The sequence below is a fragment of the Lonchura striata genome, chromosome Z (genome assembly GCF_050655825.1).
Source record: "Lonchura striata isolate lonStrDom1 chromosome Z, ASM5065582v1, whole genome shotgun sequence".
In the NCBI taxonomy this organism is placed as follows: Eukaryota; Metazoa; Chordata; class Aves; order Passeriformes; family Estrildidae; genus Lonchura; species Lonchura striata.
In genome coordinates, this window is record NC_140740.1 from 65,574,942 (window position 1) to 65,597,668 (window position 22,727).

The 22,727-nt window shown below is 38.8% G+C and overlaps 2 protein-coding genes across 2 annotated transcripts in view; one reads left to right on the forward strand and one right to left on the reverse strand.

Moving 5' to 3' along the window:
- CNTLN (centlein) overlaps window positions 1-22,727 on the reverse strand; it is a 218,847-nt gene that overhangs the window by 183,716 nt on the left and 12,404 nt on the right. Inside the window, 1 exon segment of the mRNA XM_085568035.1 lies at window positions 5,601-5,689. Coding sequence (XP_085424161.1) covers window positions 5,601-5,689 — 89 coding nt within the window.
- Window positions 12,301-12,993, forward strand: LOC146763870 (ribonuclease H1-like). The gene has a single exon (XM_085566611.1). The coding sequence runs from the start codon at window positions 12,301-12,303 to the stop codon at window positions 12,991-12,993; it is 693 nt and encodes a 230-aa protein (XP_085422737.1).

The window sequence follows — 22,727 nt, forward strand, 5'->3', positions numbered from 1 at the left end:
CATGATGATGTCTCATTTTAAGCAACATACATAAGATACTAAATGTATTTTTACACTAAAGTAGTACAAAAAATAGCGACATTTTTGCCCAATAATTTTGCAAACATTTTTCATCTAAAATACACAACTCTTTTACAGTGTTCAAAATATCAGCACTTCAGAACAGACTGCTTTAACATCTGCACATCACCAGGGTTTCCCCCAAGGATTTTTAAATGATGCCTGCCTGTGCTGAATAAAGTGCTAACTTGCACCTTGCATTTCAAACTGTGTCCTGAGCAGCCATCCAGTTGGTACAACACCAGCTGAATTCCCAGAGGCCACTGTTCAATCAGGCTTGACTGCAATTATCATGTCAATATTTTGTGCTCCGATATGCAGATATGCACACATGCAAACTGCATAATACCTTCTTCTCCATGGAATGTTGACTTATGTTCAACGTTCTGAGAATTTTTAATGAAACAGGATATTAAACTTTCATTAACTGTAGAAAATCACAATTATTTGACCTTAGCCAGAAAGGTTGTACTGTTATGCTCTATTATTCTGCCCACTATATTGTGTGATAGTAATTGGACAGTCCATTGTGTTTTAAATTCAGAGTGACAAAATGGTAATGGCTTACATCTTGTTTACATCATTGTCCTCCTGCCATTATGTTTCCTGTTAATTACTAAAAGGGTGTTTTAAGAAAACATCTACACAATGTTTATCATCCCTTCAAAAAGATGCGAAATACAAATTTTTAATTTTTTCAGTTAACCTAGGCATCTATAGTGTTCATTCATACAGCACATTCACTTACCCTTTTCAGTAAATCTGTGTATCAGCAGTCAGTGAAGAATCTATGTCAACCTGTTTATGTTTTTTTCCACAATTTGCTATTCACAGGATGCTGCAAATCACAGCGTAAGCTCTTGCAATTACCTTTCCAAAAATTCTTTGGTTATTTTCGATCTCTTGCTTTTCAGCCATATTTTTGTCCATCTGTTCATCTTTAGACAGATGTAACTCCTCAGGAAGAACAACAAAACTCTCAGTCACTGGCACTAACACTCAGGTTTCCACTATTTCTTAAGAGTGGCCTGAAATGATATATCCATTCTTTGCCTTTGTTAAGACCTGCAATACACAACACACATGAAATCTAGATGTGGAAAACCCTCTGTATAAGGCAGGCTTGCCAAAGGTAAGTATACCATCTCACATAATACAATCCTCATGTACATCTACCAAGTCTTGTATCATTGGCACAGTTTGATCATTTGGATCCTGCTACATCTACTTTCCAGAAGAAAGGAAAAGAGTCAGTTAGAAGCCCTAGAGGAAAATTAGTCTGTTGACTTGTCAAGCTTGCATGTACTACAGAAGAAGAGTCTTAAAGCAGAGCTCTGAAGTTTGCAAAAATATTTCAAAATCTTTCATACTCTCATCTGAACCCAACTCCATTTCAGTTTACACATACATTTACTTAATAAGAGCTATTTTCTAGCAACTTTTTTTTAAATAATAATAATAATCTTTCAAAAGGCAGCAAACTAGAAATAGCATACTTTTTACATAATACTGAGATCAATAGTATTTAAAGTAGCTAGAAAGTACACTAACATGAGTAGTAGTAGTTTTACAATGGCTTGTTTAAAATACCTGGAGGCTTTTACATATCCCAAAGGCATTTCTCATTTGCACAGTAAAGATAATTTTTTGTTTATATCTGAATATTAAATTGGGAATATAGTTACAGTTATCCAGCAAGAACTGCAAAGACTGCTGAAAAGTATCATATCATTGGTGTATTACAGAAATTAGCAGCATAGCCATAAAAAAGTAGAAACTGAATTTTTACGATTTTAGGGCAGGAGAACCTCTATTTTGGGGCCATGAAAGCATTTGAAAATAACAGACAAATTAACAGCAAGGTACTAGTAATTTCCCCCATGTTCCTCAAATTATATATTTTATATTTTCCTGGTTTGTTTGGACAAAGATATTTTCTAATGCTATAAATACAAATTACCTTACTGTAAAGCTAGTATTGACCACTCAATTCCTCCTAATAAGTATCTTCTTTTCTTCATCACACATCTACAGTGTAAGTTGTAATGTTCTAACTGAACATTTTGTCCTGAATCTTTTTATTCTTGCCACTGTAATCTTGTGAAGAAAGCCTAGGAGGGTACACATGCCTGTGCTTTCTTAGATTCTGTCTGCTTCCATTACTTATCTGGCTTATATGACCTCAGGCAGTCTCAACAATTTGGTGGGGAATGGAAGGTTCTCATGGAATTTTTAGTGGAAAGAGCACACTGAAAAATGAAGCTATGCAAACACGGGTGGTTATCATGTCACAAGAAACAAAAAAATGTTTAAATCCATCCCATTCTGTTCGTTTCTATCGTAGAATCTCACAATAAGCCTGAGTAAGACAGAAAAATTTCTGAACTTGAATATGACTGGATCTCTGTTGTTTCTAATATAGATGAAACAACAAAAAAAAAATCTGTAAGACTTAAATAGCTTTCAGATTTTAGTGTAAATTTTCAATTTCCAGCTCATCTGAAACTCTGTATAATATAGCAAAAAGGACTACAAGCAGCACAGATCCTCCCAAGTGACACAAATCATCTTGCTTATAATAGTTATTTGATCATCCCATTTTTTATACTCTTTAAACCCATGTATTTTTCTCAAAGCCAGAAAATCTATTGTCCTGTAATTTTTTGGACAATAGCAGTGGTAGATAGCACATTTCCTTTAAAGGCAATCAATGTATTAAAAAAACATATTATCTACTCCTTTAAGGTAGGGACATTTTATCTACTCCTTTAAGGTAAGGAATAAGACAAAGACTTTTTTGAAAGGATGAGAGTTGGAAGAGGTACAGTCATGAAACTGAAGCTACTGAGGAAATCATTAGGGAGAGTAGTAACAGGAAAAGTTAGGATGGAATTTATGGGGCTGTAATTTGGTTGTGCAGAAGGTTCACGGGTAAAGCTGGGCTAGAAACTATTTCCAAAGTGGCAGTAAGACCATTCTCAGCAAAAGAGCTGAAGCTATATCAATTAAAGAGAAAAATACACGCTATTGCTCCATCTGTCAAATCAAAGCAACCCCAAAGTTCAAAGTTGTGATTAATAAACTCCTATATACGGAATGGGTTTTATCCACACTTATTCCCGGATTCTCAGGAGTAATGATAACACCTAAAAAGATGCTGTTGAAGCAATTTCTTAATTCCATTATTCAGAGAAGCACGGAAAAGCTGTGATATACATGTATAGCCTTGAGTTCAAAAAGGTTCTAAAGCATTAATGTAATTCTAAAGAGTAGACAACATAAAAAAATTAGACAAGCACATTAAAAGAAGTATGTTGGCAGGGTTTCACATAGCAATCACCAGCATCTGTACAGTGCAAAACACATACAAAAAATTTCATCTTATTATTCTGTTTTTGTGCATTAAGGTGGTATATAAGAGTGCCATATTCATAGTATCAATAAGGATAATACACAAAATTACCAATTTCTGTTCTAAATAAAGCATAAAATAATTCATTTGTTGACCATTATTTAAATGTAAGCTTTTTAACATCTCTCTGCTTCCATTCATCCTAACATCCTGATTATTTTTATATGCAACATAAATAAAAAATGTTAATAAGCCTGAACACCTGCCTCTGCCTTCTTAAGCTTCAGATAGAAGAACTATAATTTTCCATATTGTTTCGCTATCTATAAAATGTGGTTAGGACAAAAAAATTTTAAATGTTTCAACATAAATGAAGGATACTATGAATTTGTTTATCAGTCTTCATCATATATTAGAATTATTTCTAAAATCAAACTTGAAAACAATAGTAAGAACAGTATACTGTCTAAACAGCGAAGCTACTACTCTGTGCAATTAAGTGTCCCAGTACAAAACCAGCAGTTATTTGATATCATCACTGGCAACCATATGTGAGCTCCCAGTAACAGCTGTCTTTAAAATAAGCTGCTTGTCCTTACAGCATCTTACTCATTAACTGGACTACCATCACTGTCTTCCTCTGGATATGAATCATTTAGAGTATTACCTCTAGTTCCATGATCACACTGCATTTTTTGGATAAAAATCTTCATTGCTTTATGCAAGGTAGAACAGAGGAAAACATTATAAAAATGGTGAGAGAGAGGGGATTTCATCAATACATATAAATATCTCAAAAGTGGGTGTCAGGAGGGTGCCTCAACATGAGGCAGAACTTCTTTACGCTGACGGTGGCAGGGCACTGGAACAGATTGCCTAGGCAGTTTGTAAGGTCTCTATCTCTGGAGACACTCAAAAGCCACCTGGACACATACCTGTATAACCTGCTGTAGGTGACTCTGCCTTGGCAGAGAGGCTCCACAAGATGATCTCCCAGGGTCCCTCCTAACCCTAACAATATCATGATTCTGTGAAATGCACTCCCAGCTAAAGAATTTAACACTGTATTTTCACAAATGAAAAGAACGTGTACAGAAGAACTCCAGGAAGGAAAGAGGTGAACAACAAAACATGCCTTCTAAGTTCAAAGCACTCAATGGGAACCCAAAGGAGCCAGGACCTCTTATGAATCTGTAACAAGCTTCCCAAGTAAAATTGGCAGGCCATTTAAAAAAGTTTAAATCCATTCTTTTTCTCTTTTTTAAAAAAATCCCCTTTTTTATTTTAAGGAACTCATGATATTTTAAGATAATTAAGTGTTTCAATTCTGACAGCCAACTCATTCACATTCTCCTTATCTTTTGCCTACAAAAATATCTGAATTCATAAATATTAGCATTCCAAAACAATCAACTGCATCCTGCGATAATCAACTAATACTTATAGTAATCAGATAATAATAAGTACCATGAAGAAATCATCACCATTACTATTCTCAGAAGAATAAACTGCAGAAGATCCCACTTGTCTGTGTTAATGGAGATAGAAGCTCTTACAGTCAGGGACAGCTTCTCCCCCCAGAGTGTAATTGGGCACTGGAACAGGTTTCCCAGGCAAGTGATCACAGCACCAGCCTGAGAGAGTCCAAGAAGCACTTGGACAATGCTCTCAGGCACATGGTGTGATTCTTGGTGTGTCCTGCACAGAGCAAGGAGTAGGACTCAGTGATTCCAACTTCTTCCAATGCAGCATGTTCTATAATCCTATAATAGTTACATCTTCTATTATCAAGTCTTAGCTTTTCACTTCCTCTAAAATTCAGATAAACATAACTTATATATATCTGTTACCTAACAGCTTATGACACTGGAAAATTACCAGTCGTTTTCCTCCTCCTGCTCCTTCAAAATGAAAACAAAATATGGCAAGACATTTATAATTTCAAAATGGTATTCAACTGCAGCACAGCAATCTGTGAGAACATATTTTAAAGTATGCTTCAACTAGCACCACAAAAGAGAAAATATGCAATGTATTCTAGGCATTCTTGACAAAATTTAACAGTTAATTTTTTTCAACACATTTTTAGAACTCTACATAGTTTTCAATTAGAAAGATAAAGAACAGTATCAGCAGGGCAGGTTGGTTGCTTTTTGGTTTCAGTAGCATGTTAAATCTTCAAACTCACCTTTCCACAACCAAGCTGACAGCTTGAGTAAGATCTGATTTTGACACCTGGAGATGTTTCCAAAGAGACCACACAAATTCTTTATCAGCCTTAGAAATAGGAGAAAAAAAACAAAACAAAAGAAAACAAACAAACAAAAAAAACAAACATTACATGTATAATGCCTTTTACAGGTAAAAAAAAAAAAGTAAAGTTATACTGAGCATATTCAAAACACAATTACCAAGAAAGCCCTAATCTAGTGAGAATTCCCTGCAAGTTACTCACTGTTCCATGAAAATACAGCCAATGGTTCTCTTGAATAAACAAAGTTTTAACAATACAAAATTCTGAAGTAAAATAAACACCTAGAGTCAACATCAAAATAGTATGCAAAGTAACATATGGCAGCAGAAATTACATTATTCTAACAAGACTGCCTTTTGCTATATCTATTTCTGTTACTGACACAATTTCTATTAGAATACTAAGCCTAGAATACCTGCTTCAACATTAAGTTTTACCACATGCAGCTCTTTATTTCAAAAAATAAAGTAAACAGTCTTCTAACACTCAGGCATCTAACCTGCACTATACAGAAGTTTCTGAAAAACTTAAGTGAGCAAGAAAACAATGTTGTTTACAAATAAAGTTTGTGAAAACTAGATGTCAGGTAAAAGCTTTCTCACATTTGTAATTTCTACTACACATTCATTGTTATTTTTTGCTGGTGTTGTCTTATTTCAATAAGATTTTATTACTGGAAGCACCAATATTAGTTATTTTACAATCTAAACCCACGTATTGATTATATAAAAATGTTAGGGGAGAAAAATAAAATCCAGCTAAAGATGAAGACTGGTAAGACAATATGTGTACATAAACCATAGTCCAGACTAGGATGAGACCTACTGAAACAGTCTAACATAAAATTAGGAACTAATAAACTAAATCCATAGTATATGGGCAGATAGGCCTATTCAACAGGCAAAAATAATTAGAGTGCAGCTATGACTACTAGTGTTTTGGAAATTGAGAATCATTTAGACTGGAAAAGACATTTATGATCAAGGCATGCAACCAGTAATCTAACATTGTTACAGCCACCACTAATCCATACATGCCACATATACATGGTTTTTAAATACTGCCAGGGATGGCAACACCCCCACTTCTCTAAGTAGCCTGTTCCAGTGCCTGACAAGAAATTCTTTCTAATGTCAAATTTAAATGTTAAAAACCAAATTGCCAAAAAGATCTTGTAATTCACGACCATCATCAGCTTGTGAAAAATGCACTATACCATAAAGAATTCATATTTCTTAACAGCACAAAAATTTCAACTGTCTTTAATGGGTTGTGCAAAGCTTTTAAAATGCTGACTGTTTCTCAAGTTTCCAAACAAAATCAAACAATTACCAAAAAACGTTGTGCAAAAAGAAAAGAGGAACAAGATGTTACTAAAACACTTGGAAAATTCACAGTCCTCCTCTAATCAAATTAGGTTACTAGTGTAAGCATTCTTTTCAAAACCAAACGTGACCCTGCTGCATACAAACAGTAACTAACTGGATTATGGTGCACTACATTAATTTTTAAAGAAAGGTAACACAAAACCTGAACTGCACACCAGATAATTAGTAACTCAAATGACTTTGCATAAGTATCCAAGTCTTTGCTCAGTACAAGTGCTAAAACGATGTTAACTTTCAGATCAGAATTAAGCTAAAATATAAACACTAAGCACCATATTAATTGGGTTACTAAGTAAAAAAAAAATGTACAACCTCTAATTTCATGCTATCACCTTACATATTTAGTATACTGAACTTCTATGTATCAGTGGGAAAGACTATTTAAACAAGTGCACTTTTTTCATGTTCTCAGAACAAAAGACACCATCTCCCAAAAATGTCTTGCCAGGCCACCTGAAGAGTTACAATGTGTGTAGACTGTGAACCAGGCATGACCCACTGCTTCTTCTCAGGCAAAACAGAACTAAAAATAAAAATGTTTTTCAGATTTGGACAACCTGCTGCAGCTTCCAAAATGCCTTAGGATCTATACAGAAGCCAGTTGTAATTATAACATCTAAAAAAAAATCTTGTGCTTATGTTGTTAAATTGGGGAGGGGGGATTCGCAAACAAACAAAACACATAAAAAATGAGACACAAAGCCAGACTAAACCTCTCTAAACAAAATGTGATTTTGTTTTAATTATTTCAAAAGACATTAAATTAGTAGTCTTTCCAGCCTAAATGACACTACTTTCACAGAATCAATTAGGCTGGAAACAACCTCTGAGATCAAGTCCAACCTATGACCAAACACCACCACATCAGCTGGTCCATGGCACTAAATGCCACACCCAGTCTTTCCTTTGACACCTTCAGGAACAGTGACTCCACCACCTCCTTAGACAGCCCATTCCACTGCCCAATCACTCTTTCTGTGAAGAATTTCTTCCTATGTCCAACCTACACCTCTCGTGGCACAACTTAAGCCTGTGTCATCTTGTCCTGTCACTCGCTGCCTGTGAGAAGAGACTGATCCCCAGCTGGCTACAGCATCCTTTCAAGGCATAGACAGTGACAGTCACCCCTCAGTCTCCTTTCCTGCAGGCTTAACAAGCCCAGCTCCTTCAGCCACTCCCCTAAGGACTTGCATTCTAGACCCTTCACCAGCCTTGCTCCCTTTCAGTATGTCCAAGATAAAAAAAAAAAAAAAAAGTTTTCCAATTACCATCTGAGTAGGAGTTGCCTTGGGGCAGTTTTTCTTATCTGCTGTTAATGGCCCCATCAATGCCTGGCCACATGACTCAGAGATAACACTGTCCAGGAGGAGGAGGTGATTAAGGACACACCTTGTGACTCATAATAACCCATTGTAAGATGCTCTGCCCAAGGGGAGGAGTTAGGCATTCCCACCTGGATAAAAGTGGAGATTTCTACACAGAGGGGAGCCTTTCCACAGGTTCTCTGAGAAGACACAGCAACTACATCTGCCATCCCAAGAGGACTGCAGCTACTCCAATTCGGACTGCTACCAGCACACTGGCCAGGTTGTATTCTGACTTTGTCAGTAGCCTTTCCCTTTGTATTATTGCATGTATTTTTGTCCTTTTTCCCCTTTTCCCAATAAATTGTATTTCTGACTTGGAGTCTCTCACTGGTTTTACTTTCAAACCAGAACATATTTTTGGCGCGCAACGTGTGGCAAGAAAGTACTGAGAGAAGTCAGAATTACAATCCTGTATTGTAGAGGGTACCTATTCACTATGATGCTTAACATGCTTTTTTGGGTCTTATACCTAGCTCTCTATATTTTCCCGAATGTGGGGAATTATTTGGCAATTGTAATGCTCATGTGTAGACCAGAGTATGGTATGAGAATTGCTTTATTGGTCTACTATGTCTATTGCATTATGACCTCTGAGGCAATGAAAATGATTTGGAATATGTACTCAATTCTGTTTGCTTGTCCCAATCTAGGCTGCTGGTCTGGGGCCTCAGCAACCTCACCCAGCCCCTGGGGGGAGGGGTAAAGATTGATGTTTTCAAACCTTTCAGGCTTGACACAGCAGTTTTTGAAAATGTTAAGTTCCCTCTGGATGCCAAGGACAACATAATGTTGTTGTTAGTTCTTTGTCTTCTCTGCACAATCTGCAACATGCTTAGAAACAAAACACTACATAGTGTGGTGCAGCAAAACATACATAGTGTGGTGCAGCGTCTTCTTGAGGAAGAGGAAACAAGAAGCAAAGCAGCAGTGTCCGTGCCTGTACAGAATACCACAACAGCATCCATGTCAATGCAGGCTGCCATAGAGAAAGAAGGAACCAAAAGGAAAACAACAGTGTCCGTGTCTACGCAGACTGTCATGGAGGAAAAAACAAAAAGCAAAGCAAAAGTGTCTATGTCTACACAGACCGGCACAGAAGAGGAAGGAACCAAAAGCGCCATCAGCATCTCCACACAAACCATCACCAAACCAGAGCAGCCTGAACCCATAGTAGTTGCCCCCATTCAGAAGAAGAAATTGAGGAGCAAATCAGTCCGCATAGTGACTGATGAGGACACTGCAGGACCCTCGCACCCAGCGGAAGAAACGGAACCAGAGATCATCACTCGCTCTCTATCCCTGGGTGAGCTACGTGACCTGCGGAGAGAATTCACCCGCCAGACAAATGAGTCCATCCTGACCTGGCTTCTCCGCATCTAGGATGCTGCAGCCAATGACACCATTCTGGATAGAAGTGAGGCCAGACAACTGGGATCACTATCCCGGGATGTGGTCATTGACCAGGAGATTGGGAGAACCCAGGAAACTCTCAGCCTCTGGCGGCGACTACTCGCAAGTGTGAGGGACAGATACCTTTGTAAAGAAGACCTCCAGGTACTCCAAGGAAAATGGAATACCATGGAACAAGGTATCCGATGCCTGAGGGAATTGGCTGTGTTGGAGATAATTTTCGCAGAGGACGAGAGATTCCCTAAGAGTCCAGACTGTGTCCAGTGCACATCACAAATGTGGTTGAGATTTGCACGGCTTGGACCAGAGATGTACTCTCGTTACCTGGCAACACTGCAGTGGAGAGAAGGCGAGGACAGGGTGGGCGTCTTAGCCAATAAATTAAGAATTTACGAGGATACGGTCACTGCCCCATTTCGTACCCATGTCTCGTCCGTGGAAACAAGGTTGGCTGAGCAAGTCCGGGACTTGATTGAAGAGAGTCATAAGAAACTAAAAAAGGAACTTAAGGAAGAAGGCTACCATATTTCACCAGAACCAAGAAGAATCTCTGCCATTAGGAGCCAGCGCTCCCAAGCCAAGGAGAGAGGATACAATCCATGAGGAAACCTCTGGTTTTTTCTTCAGGAGCATGGAGAAGACATGAGGAAGTGGGATGGAAAACCCACCTCTTCCTTAGCAGCCCGAGTACGTGAACTAAAAAGAACACCTAACACAAAAAGAGTCAATGCTGCTCCAGTCTCTCAAACACAGAGTTCCAGACAATATAAGAATAATGATATAACTGATCCTCTTGAAGGAACCTCAAGAACCTATTTACCAGAAGAGAGCAACGTGTACCATGACCAGGAATAGAGGGGCCCTGCCTCTAGCCAGGTAGAGGACAGGGACAATCGGATCTATTGGACCGTGTGGATTCGATGGCCTGGCACATCTGAACCACAAAAATATACAGCTTTGGTTGACACCGGTGCCCAATGTACCCTGATGCCATCAAGATATGTAGGAGAAGAATCCATTTATATTTCTGGGGTAACAGGAGGATCCCAGCAGCTTACTGTATTAGAGGCTAAAGTGAGTTTAACTGGGAACGGGTGGCAGAAACACCCCATCGTGACTGGTCCAGAAGCCCCATGCATCCTTGGCTTAGACTATCTCAGAAATGGATATTTCAAAGACCCAAAAGGACATCACTGGGCTTTTGAGATAGCTGCTGTAGAGACAGAAGACATCTGGAAACTGAATACCTTGCCTGGTCTCTCAGATGACCCTTCTGCTGTGGGACTGCTGAGAGCTGAAGAACAGCAGGTACCAATTGCCATGACAACAGTGCACCGTCGGCAATATCGTACCAGCAGAGACTCTGTGACCCCCATCCATGAGATGATTCGTAAATTGGAGAGCCAAGGGGTGGTCAGCAAGGCCCATTCACCTTTCAACAGCCCTATATGGCCAGTACGCAAGTCCAGTGGGGAATAGAGACTGACAGTGGACTACTGCGGCCTGAATGAGGTTACACCACCACTGAGTGCTGCCGTGCCAGACATGTTGGAGCTTCAGTACGAGCTGGAGTCCAAGGCAGCAAAGTGGTATGCGACCATTGATATTGCAAATGCCTTCTTCTCCATTCCTTTGGCAACGGAATGCAGACCTCAGTTTGCCTTCACCTGGAAGGGAGTGCAGTACACCTGGAACCGACTGCCCCAGGGGTGGAAACACAGCCCCACCATCTGCCATGGACTGATCCAGGCTGCACTGGAAAAGAACGAGGCTCCCAAACATCTACAGTATATCGATGACATCATTGTGTGGGGGAGCACAGCAGGGGAAGTCTTCGAAAAAGGAGAAAAAATTATCCAGATTTTACTGAAAGCTGGTTTTGCCATTAAACGAAGCAAGGTTAAAGGACCAGCTCAAGAAATTCAGTTTCTAGGAGTCAAGTGGCAAGATGGACGTCGTCAGATCCCGACAGAAATAATTGACAAGATCACCGCTATGTCTCCACCTACCAACAAGAAGGAGACACAAGCTTTCCTAGGTGCCGTAGGCTTTTGGAGGATGCACATTCCCGAGTATAGCCAGATTGTGAGCCCTCTCTATCTGGTCACCTGAAAAAAGAATGATTTCCACTGGGGCCCTGAGCACCAACAAGCCTTCACCCAGATCAAGCAGGAGATCGCTCATGCTGTAGCCCTTGGCCCAGTTAGGACAAGACCAGAGGTCAAGAACGTACTCTACTCTGCAGCCGGGAACCATAGTTTGTCCTGGAGCCTTTGGCAGAAGGTGCCTGGGGAGACTCAGGATCGACCACTGGGATTTTGGAGCCGGAGCTACAAAGGCTCTGAAGCAAACTACACTCCCACAGAGAAAGAAATCTTGGCTGCCTATGAAGGAGTTCAAGCTGCCTCAGAAGTAATTGGCACTGAAACACAGCTGCTTCTGGCACCCCGACTACCAGTGCTGGGGTGGATGTTTAAAGGAAAGGTTCCTTCTACACATCATGCCACTGATGCCACATGGAGTAAATGGATTGCCCTCATCACTCAGCGCGCCCGTATTGGAAATCCGAATCGCCCTGGGATTCTGGAAATTATAACAAACTGGCCTGAGGGGGAGACTTTTAGATTGTCTTCTGAAGAAGAGGAGCAAGTGGCACGTGCTGAGGAGGCCCTACCATATAATGAGCTACCAGAAACTGAAAGACAATATGCCCTTTTTATGGATGGTTCCTGCCAAATCATAGGCACTAGCAGGAAATGGAAAGCTGCAGTGTGGAGCCCCACACGACAAGTGGCACAAGCTACTGAGGGACAAGGTGGATCAAGTCAGCTTGCAGAGCTTAAAGCCGTCCAGCTGGCTTTGGATATTGCTGAGCGAGAGAAGTGGTCGAGGCTCTATCTCTACACCGACTCATGGATGGTAGCTAATGCTCTCTGGAGATGGCTAAGTCGCTGGAAAAAGGCTAACTGGCAGCGCAGAGGGAAACCCATCTGGGCCGCCGAGATCTGGCAGGACATTGCCTCCCGAGTAGAGAAGCTGACCGTGAAGATTCGACACGTGGATGCACACATACCCAAGAGTCAGGCTACTGAGGAGCATCACAACAACAAACAGGTAGACCGAGCTGCCAAAGTGAAAATATCACAAGTAGACCTAGATTAGCAGCATAAAGGAGAACTATTCCTAGCTCGTTGGGCCCATGACGCTTCTGGTCATCAAGGGAGAGACGCAACATACCGATGGGCACGAGACAGAGGGCTGGACCTTACTATGGACATCTCACGACTGCGAGACCTGCGCTGCAATCAAACAGGCCAAACAGATGAAGCCTCTGTGGTACGGTGGACGATGGTTGAAATACAGGTATGGGGAAGCTTGGCAAATTGACTACATCACGCTTCCCCAAACCCGACAAGGCAAGCACTATGTACTGACCATGGTGGAAGCAACCACAGGATGGTTGGAAACCTCCCCTGTGCCTCATGCCACTGCCCAGAACACCATCTTAGGCCTAGAAAAACAGGTCTTGTGGAGACACGGCACCCCTGAGAGAATTGAGTCAAACAATAGAACACATTTCAAGAATGGCCTCATCAACACCTGGGCCAGAGAACATGGGATTGAGTGGATATATCATATCCCCTATCATGCTCCAGCTGCCGGGAAAGTTAAACAATGTAATGGACTGCTTAAGACCACCCTAAAGGCACTCGGTGGGGGAACTTTCAGGAATTGGGAACTGAACTTGGCAAAAGCTACCTGGATAGTCAACACCTGAGGGTCCATCAATCGAGCTGGTCCTGCCCAATCTGAACCCTTGCAGACAGTAGATGGAGATAAAGTCCCTGTGGTACATATGAAAGGTATTTTAGGAAAGACTGTTTGGATTAATCCCACCCCAGGCAAAGACAAACCCATCCGTGGGATTGTTTTTGCTCAAGGACCTGGTTATACTTGGTGGGTAATGCAGAAGGATGAGAAAACCCATTGTGTACCACAGGGAAACTTAGTCTTAAGTGAGAACTATGTGTAAGGTTTCATCATGATGAAGATGGAAATAGGAAAAGGGGTGGATAATGTCCAAAATTAAAAAAAAAAAAAAAAAAAAACGTTTTCCAATTACCATCTGAGTAGGAGTTGCCTTGGGGCAGTTTTCCTTATCTGCTGTTAATGGCCCCATCAATGCCTGGCCACATGACTCAGAGATAACACTGTCCAGGAGGAGGAGGTGATTAAGGACACACCTTGTGACTCATAATGACCCATCGTAAGATGCTCTGCCCAAGGGGAGGAGTTAGGCATTCCCACCTGGATAAAACTGGAGATTTCTACACAGAGGGGAGCCTTTTCACAGGTTCTCCGAGAAGACACAGCAACTACATCTGCCATCCCAAGAGGACTGCAGCTCGTCCAATTCGGACTGCTACCAGCACGCTGGCCAGGTTGTATTCTGACTTTGTCAGTAGCCTTTCCCTTTGTATTATTGCATGTATTTTTGTCCTTTTCCCCTTTTCCCAATAAATTGTATTTCTGACTTGGAGTCTCTCACTGGTTTTACTTTCAAACCAGAACACAGTATAAGGAAATCTTTGAATCATAAAAACAGGAATAAACCTCTGTATCCGATTTTAGAATAATTTTAATTCAAATTGCTCAGCTGATCAGAAATATGGAGAGCAGAAATGACATGATAACAGTATTTGTGAATTTTTATATATTTAATACAGAATTCACTATTTTCTACTAATTATCATAAATTACTAAGAAATTAGTCTAAAGGCCACAAAATCACTACAACAGAGAGAAGACCTACTAGAACAAAGTGCTCATAGTATTCTACATGAAAACACTCAGAAATCTTGAGTCAAGCAAACAGTCAAAAGTTTCTTATGCTGATTGATGACTTCATGAGCTCTGTTTAGTTAATTTTGCTTGCCTACTTAAAAGTCTTGGGTCTGCTTATCAGCATGCTTCCTTAACTTTCCCCTTTGCTGTCCTGAATACAAAACCACAGAGGTAGCTGTTGGGTTTTCTGCTTATTTTGTTATATATTAGAAGAGCTGAGACCCTTGGGCTTCCATATGAATCTAAGAAGCACTGTCAAACAATAAGACTCCCTACAAGCAGGGGTATCTGCTTTTTGTCCTACCATGAAGATTCATATACATTTCAAGTCCCAGCTGGGAAACAGTTTGAGGCATCCCAAGAACACGGAATAGCTTACAACTTTCAGACTAATACTTCTGAGCACAGCTTTCATCCATTACAAAGTAAAAGCCAAAAAAATTGAAAACCACAGTAATAGGTATTGAATTGTTCCTAATGAACAAATATGTACTCTATATACGTACAATAAGAGCGAAGTCCTTACATCTCTCCCATAGTTTTTGCTCGGTATATAGCATGTACTGAGCCTCTGATAACTGAATTTCTACCTAAACTTCACAAAATCCCCCTTTGGTAATATAAATACAAAATATGAAGTTCCAGCAAACATTCCCAATGAGAACACAAACACTCATGTACAAACAATCTCTTTTAACTAAACAAGGACTTCAATTTAACCTGTAACTATTCCACAAACAGGCTATTTTAAGTTGTCCAAAGAAGAGTAAAACCAGCCATAAATTTGTACTCACGTCAGCGAAATTGCCACTCCTTACATAACTAAATTCTGCAACTCTTCCATCTGTGCTGAAAGAACAGTGGATGAAACAATATTAAAAACACATCCTTACTGTAAAATAAAAAAACTTCTTCGCAATAAGGAATATTGATAAGCCACTAAACAAACTTCAAAGAAACAGCTACTCAGAACAGGCTAAAAGGTGTCCGTTAAATGATAAACAAATAACAACTACAATCACAAAATACAAACCAAAGTCTTCACTAATCCTACGGAAGTAAGTGAAAAGTTACTGGAATTTCCAAAACTGTGAAACAATGATATTTCAATACATGCTGTTTATTTCTGATGATGACAAACTGATATTTAAAGTTACTACTGCAAATTATGAATGCCCACACACAGAACTATAAAGAAATGATGCAATTCTAACAACAGATATGCTAAATTAAATCATATATGCCTTTTACTATGCACCCAATATGTACTTTAACGTCTATGAATGCACACAAAACTAAGCAATGTCCTGCCCAAAAGAATAAGGATGCAAATGCATCTTCAAGTAATGTTACTAGTAAAAAAAAAAACCCAATTAAAGAAATAAAAAAACACAACTTCATCCAAAGTTAAAAGTATGAGAACTTTATTTCACAAAAGGAAAGTTTACACAGAAATGTATAAAATTTTTTATTAGGATAAAAAAAGTATTACAAAGAAATTAGTAAAAGAATTTTGAGTTACCATATGTGACTTTCTTCTCTTTAATATGCTGAACATTTTAATGGCTATTTCATTTAAATCTAAGTAATATGATTAATTAAGCATTTTGTATAATGGAATGAGTAAGAGTTAGAAATTATTAAGGTTTAAGATGAAAAGAAGTTTAAACAGCCTTTTTAAGCTCTTGGCAGAATTCATGGACTTGGTAAAGCTTTTCCCTGCATGGCCCTGGGAGCCAAACATTTTCCATGGAAAAAAGACTGCTTGCTTACACTATCTGAGGCTGGCACAGAAAAAAAATGTAGCTGCCAAGGTTACATTTACCCAAAGAACATTCAGCCTGCTCAAGTGCAAGTTAACAGCTCAAGAGGTCAGCAAGAGTGTACCTTGAACAGCTGAGATCTTATATAAAGGTAGAATACAGATGTCATTTGAAAGCTGGCAAAAATTACTCATTACTTAGAACATATCTAATGTCAGATAAAGAGGCTCACCCCACAATAACGTTTGCATGAAAGGACAAAAATACTCTGAAAAAAGAAAAGAGCACATTGTGTATTCCCTCAAAAGTGACATTTTTCCCCTCAGCCTACAGTGAAAGTGAATTGTAGTTCATCATACTGAAAGACAAAAACAAATGCAGACTACCCTAGGCTTTAGCAGTTTACTTTGCAAAGTAAACTGGATGTTTTTTTACTGATTTTTAACAGGAGCAAGCTCAGGAACACTGACAAAAGATAAGCCACTAACAAACATTATAAGGCATAATGAGCTACAGCACAAGTATTTGCTTTCCAAGTGAAGCTGTGAATTTATAAACATGAGCAGAAATCAAAAAACTAAGAATGCCTCTGACTTCCAAGCAGGGAAAGAAAAATATCCTTATTCAAAACATTTTACCTTCCTTTTGGAAGGGAATTCCAAGCATCACTATTTCACTGGCTATTTGATATCATAAATACCTAAAACTGCATAATATTGCAGTTATTTCTTCAATGGAAACATAAAACCATTGAATCTTTTGAGTAGTTTTATACAGCTTTATCAAGAAGAATTACCTGACATCTTTTTTCTGAAGTAATTACACTGAATTTACTAAAGCAAAACTTTTAAATTGGTGGTGAAACAAATATCAAAAGCATAAGCAGTATCTTCTTTTTTTTTTTTTTTTTAATGTCACAGAAACTATACACTTATAACAGTTTGGGTTTTACATTTACAAGTAAGTTTAGTTTTTTGTATAGATGTATATCGTGCATTGTGTTGAAAACAAGGATAAACTGAAAAACTCCCTCCTTTAACATAAATTCACACATCAAGCATCCCTGTTACCTCCAATTTTAAATCAGTACTCTTTTTGATGTTTCACTGTATTTATTTCTAAGCATGTTAATTACTATTAAGTGTTCCTATCATACCTTAAATCTTTACAGCATTACAAAATATTATTCACTAATTATTATTCATCTTCTCAAATCTAAAAGACAATGCCCTCAGAGCAGAAAAAGAAAACATAAGCCCCAACCTCTTCACACTCAATCCAAACAACCTCTTCTGCACCCCCACCTCTCCAATCATCACTATGAAAATACAGGACACAAACTCTCATTTTAGTTCTTTAATCAGTCCATATCCCAAAGTGGGAAAGCAAAGCAGATGGGAGGACAGAAAGAGCTATTGTTTACTGTTAATTTTTAATAAGAACTCTGTAATAATTACATACCCATAATTTTCTGTATTATGAATTGATTATTTCAAAACACATGATTGTCAGACTGGAAAAATTTGCATGGAAATCAAAACACTACATGGCATGGGGCATGAGGGGGAATGCAAAAAAAAACCTGGCTGGCTGGTATAAGCACTGAAAAACCTGCAAGAAAATTTTGTCTATGGATTGTTCTTGGCTCCCCAGAGATCTAGGATAGATTAGTACATTTCCAACTAAACAACTGAAATCTTTTATCAAGCTGACATATACACTTCACATGCAAATAACAAGACCTGTTTCTTTCTTGATGTCTCGCAAAATTTTTAAACTTACACTGCTGCATACTGTCAGTTCAGACTCTCTTGACCCACTATGCCAGTGCTTCTTTATGTTTTCCAGTCACATACTACATTCCTGAATAAGAGGTATTCTCATTATAACCATGTCCTGCTGAGTAGTCACAACAAAAATGCTCTTATTCTTTAACAAATCTATCTGTGAGGTGCTGTGCTTTTCAACAACCTGAAAAGTCACCAGAAGACTGATCAGTAACTCACAAGAAGACTTAGAACCTTAGACATACCAGGCTCTTAAAATAATGCTGTGTTATTTTCAATTTCACAGAAGTCACTCACAGACAGTATGCACTGTTAACATCTAATTATCAGGTAGAAATTTGTAAGAGGGCTGTAGGTGACTTGACCAGACTGTTTTTTTTAACAGACATCAGCAGCAAACAAGAGCATTTTCACCTGTCCCCTCAATTCCTTAATGTTGCAGTATAAGCGAGACACAAGCAACATGTAAATAGATCATAGTAAAAAAAAAGTTCCATGTATATTTCACGCATACTTTCTGTTCAAAGAAATTACTGTTATATTGTCTCTCTGTTATATATACTGTATATTGGTAGCCCTCACAACAAACATATGTTTGATTCAAATAGGACAATGTAGTATACTGCTTTACCTAACACTTGTAGGTAAATATACATCCACACACACCCTCAAACACACACTCCCTTAGAAACTGAATCCTTACTCATTACTGAACGCAAACAGGCACAATAAAAATAATATAGTGTCGTTGTTACAATGTTGATGCCCTAATAGTGCTCCAAGCAAAAGTACCACCCAACTTACACTAAAGATGCTGTCCTTACATGTGATTTAATCAGCATACTCTCAGATTAGTTCATCAACATAACAAAAAGACAGCAATGCACTTAACTGAGTAATTTCATTATATATTCTTTATTGGCATAAATAACTGACTTATTGTGGCATCAACTGGCAAGAAATAAAAGCTACTTCTTGGTCATGGCATAGTAAAAAAATTAACATCACTGACGGCAGATCAGTACCACCATAGGAGGTAAGAAGTTACTAGACAGACATGGACCTATCACACACAATGCCACCCTCACTGAACAGCAAAATGGAAATTTTTCTTCAGTGAGCACATGGGATACTCTGTTTCCCTTCATTCACTAGAACAGCCTTTTACTGGCAGTTGCTTTTTTCTGAGTACTCAATATTGGAGGTACTTGATGAATGTAGGAAATATTTTCAAAAAGGAGAAAACATGAGAAATCGAAAGCTTTCTTTTAAACCCCTTCGACATTAAGGATAGGATAAGTGAGATGCCAGCTTTCATTTCAAGCTATAACATTTAAAACTAATTCAATTAAAACTAACTGCAGTCATAGAAGTAATTTACACAGAAGATGCACAGACGTGGGTGGGATATGAATTTTCCAAGTCACATAATTGCCTTCTGTAAGCACTACAACTCAGAGTTATTGTAACAATTCTATCACTTACTTAAGAGTACAGGATAATTTAAAAGCTTCAGCACAGCTCTTAGAGTTAGTTTTGTTTAAATATAATGCTCTGGATCAATATAATCATAATGCACTTGTGATTTTTTAATCCATTCAAGAATACAGGAATGCATAAATAATTTTATTTTACAGACAATATAACCATATACATGCATTTGGGTATATTCCCTCTGTATTACCATGAGTAACCAAGTGCAATTTGGGTCCATTATTTCAACTGTGCCTGAAATGGCATTGTTCTATTTTCCAAATCCTGTGGACAAATAGGAGAATACCTGCATACCTTTTAAGCTGTGAGCTAAACTTCATATAGTTGAAACAGCACACTCTCCATAACAGCAAAGAACAAGAACACTATCTGAAATCATTCTTCAAGAACAGCATACCTCCTTCCCAAATCAAGATAGCTACATGGGAAAAATAGAAAAATCCAATCATTCTCCTCCATGCTGAATCTGTAACAACATGGTAAACACAGACATCACAGTGTGTTTTAGAGGCCTCCTTACTGCATTTGGAAAAAGTACAAGAGCCTAAACCTCTGCACATGCAACTCCCTTTATTGACAAAAGCAGTGGTTTGTTGTTCGCATAACAGATATTTTTTGCATTCATATCTATCTGACGGCAGACGAACAAAGTTCCCACTGACTGGAAGAAAGGGAATTTCATGTCTTTTTTAAAAAAGAGTAAAAAAGATCATGGGAACCACCAATCTGCAAGCATTATTATATTGTACAGTAAAATCATGTAGCAGGTCCTTCTGGAAGCTGTGCATCTTAGCTTACAATGTAAGATATAACCAAAAGTATTTTATTACCACCTTCATAAACTCTTAAAACAGGTGTGGCAGTGTTCCTTATCTCCTCCATGACTCATCCCTGATATTTCCCTCCAGGGGCTTTCTCTGCTAATGCACCATCAAGCCCCACTGCATGACTGATAAAATTACATCATCCCATTGTGAGATGCTCCGCCCAGGGTGATGAACCAAGCATTCCTACCTGGATATAATCTGAGGTTAGAAACATCATGGGCAGCCCTACCTACTGTGTTCCCAGAGGACAAGAGCTACTAACCATCACTGGACCTTCAGAGAAGGACCAGACCCTTCTACAGGATCACCACTTCAACAGAACCATGCCTTAACCACCACAATTTAATTGTACTGCTATCACCACATTGAACAACAGGCTGTATCCTGGCTCTGACACTGTTTTGATTGCCCATATTTTAATTTTCCTATTAAACTGTAGTTCTGACTTGGAATGTCTCACTGGCTTGCTTTCAAACCAGTACACTATGACAAGCATGGATGACAAGACAGTACTTAGATACAGGCAACATACCTCACCCAAGGGCAAACCATGCCTGTGATTACACCAGTGGACAAATGAAGGGCTATGGATGTCACCTACCTACATTTCCATAAAGCCTTTGATACAGTCCCCCACAACATTCTTGCCATTTATATGAAGAACAAATGGGTTTGGTGGATGCACCATTAGATGAGTACCGTTTTATGTCCCTGTCCAGAGGGTTACAGTTAAAAGCTCTGTGTCCACATGGAAACCAATCGTAAGTGTTGTTCAACCAGGGTTTATACTGAAACCAGTACAGTTTAATATCTTCCTAATTAAATCTTCACGATATAAACAGTACTAAGCTGAGCACTGCAGCTTCTACACCAGTAGGAAGGGTAGCATCCAGAGGGAAACGACAGGCTTGAAAATCTCAAAGGTGAAACAAGGTGAAGTGAAAGGTCTTGCACCTGTGTTTGGCAAAGCCCATCATCAATACAGACTGTGGGATGAATTGACTGAGAGGAGTACTGTGGAAAAGCACTTGCATGAACTGCTGGACAAAATGTTGAACATGAGCCAGCAGCATGCACTTGCACTCCAGAAAGCCAACCCCAGGCCCACCCCAGGTCACAGGAGACAATTCTCTCTCTCTCTTCTGCTGCTGCGAGACCCTACCTGGAGTACTGTGTCCAGTTCTGTGGACCTCAGCACCATAAGGACATGGCCATATCAGCACAGGTCCATAGCAGGGCCACAGAACTGATCAGAGGCATGGAGCACCTTTACTAATGTCTCAAGGAAGAGGTATAACAATCTTAAACTGTATCCTTTTAAATTCAGAAATATTTAAATTTGGATTAAGTATAGATTCCAACTGAACATAAGGAAAGCGAACAACGTGTTGTGGCAACAGAAGACTGCAGATCCTGTATTAATGAAGCATTCTAAGACATGCTGGGTAGGGTTTTAAGCAACATGGCCTACTGAAAGACATTCCTGGGAGGCGATTCCTCTTCCTAGGGAGGCAGGACTAGATGAACAATTCTGTAATCTCTACACCAAATTTTAAATTCCCATTGACATGCTGGGCCAATCTGAAATATTCACACACAGATATACTATGAATAGGGAACAAATTTATGAAGCACAAAAATACACTTTTTTCTTTTAAAGTTTTTTTTTTAAGTTTTACTTCTGTATTCTAAACCAGTATTTTTCACAAGGAATACCAGATACGAAAAAAATTCATTACACTTAACTAAAATTTGCAAGAAGTAAAACAAAGTAGAAGAAAGTAAACTTAGGTATTCAACAACACTACTTATGTACATAATACAGAAAGAGTAAGGCCTTTATTAATAGCACCTGTACAAATCAGACTCATGTGATTCACACTCCTTATGGCAAAATATAAGAGTATAAAATAACAAAGAAAACACCCAAAGCACTAAACAGCTGGCATCCCTTGGCACCAATAAATATGTGGTCTTGACTTAATCACTAATAAAAGAAATTAGCATTTAATGAATGGAAGAACTAAACACTTTGCTCCATTTCAAAACAACAGTATGGATAGCAACTATTTATCTAGAATAAATACTGCCACAGCCAATCCTTATGCTGGTAGTTTACAAAAATTTCAATTTTAGTCACAAAGTTGGATGGACAAGAACAAAGTCAATGTAAAAATACA

Excerpts from the sequence above, each read along its gene's own strand:
- LOC146763870 (XM_085566611.1), top strand. The coding sequence starts at position 12,301 with ATGTTTAAAGGAAAGGTTCCTTCTACACATCATGCCACTGATGCCACA.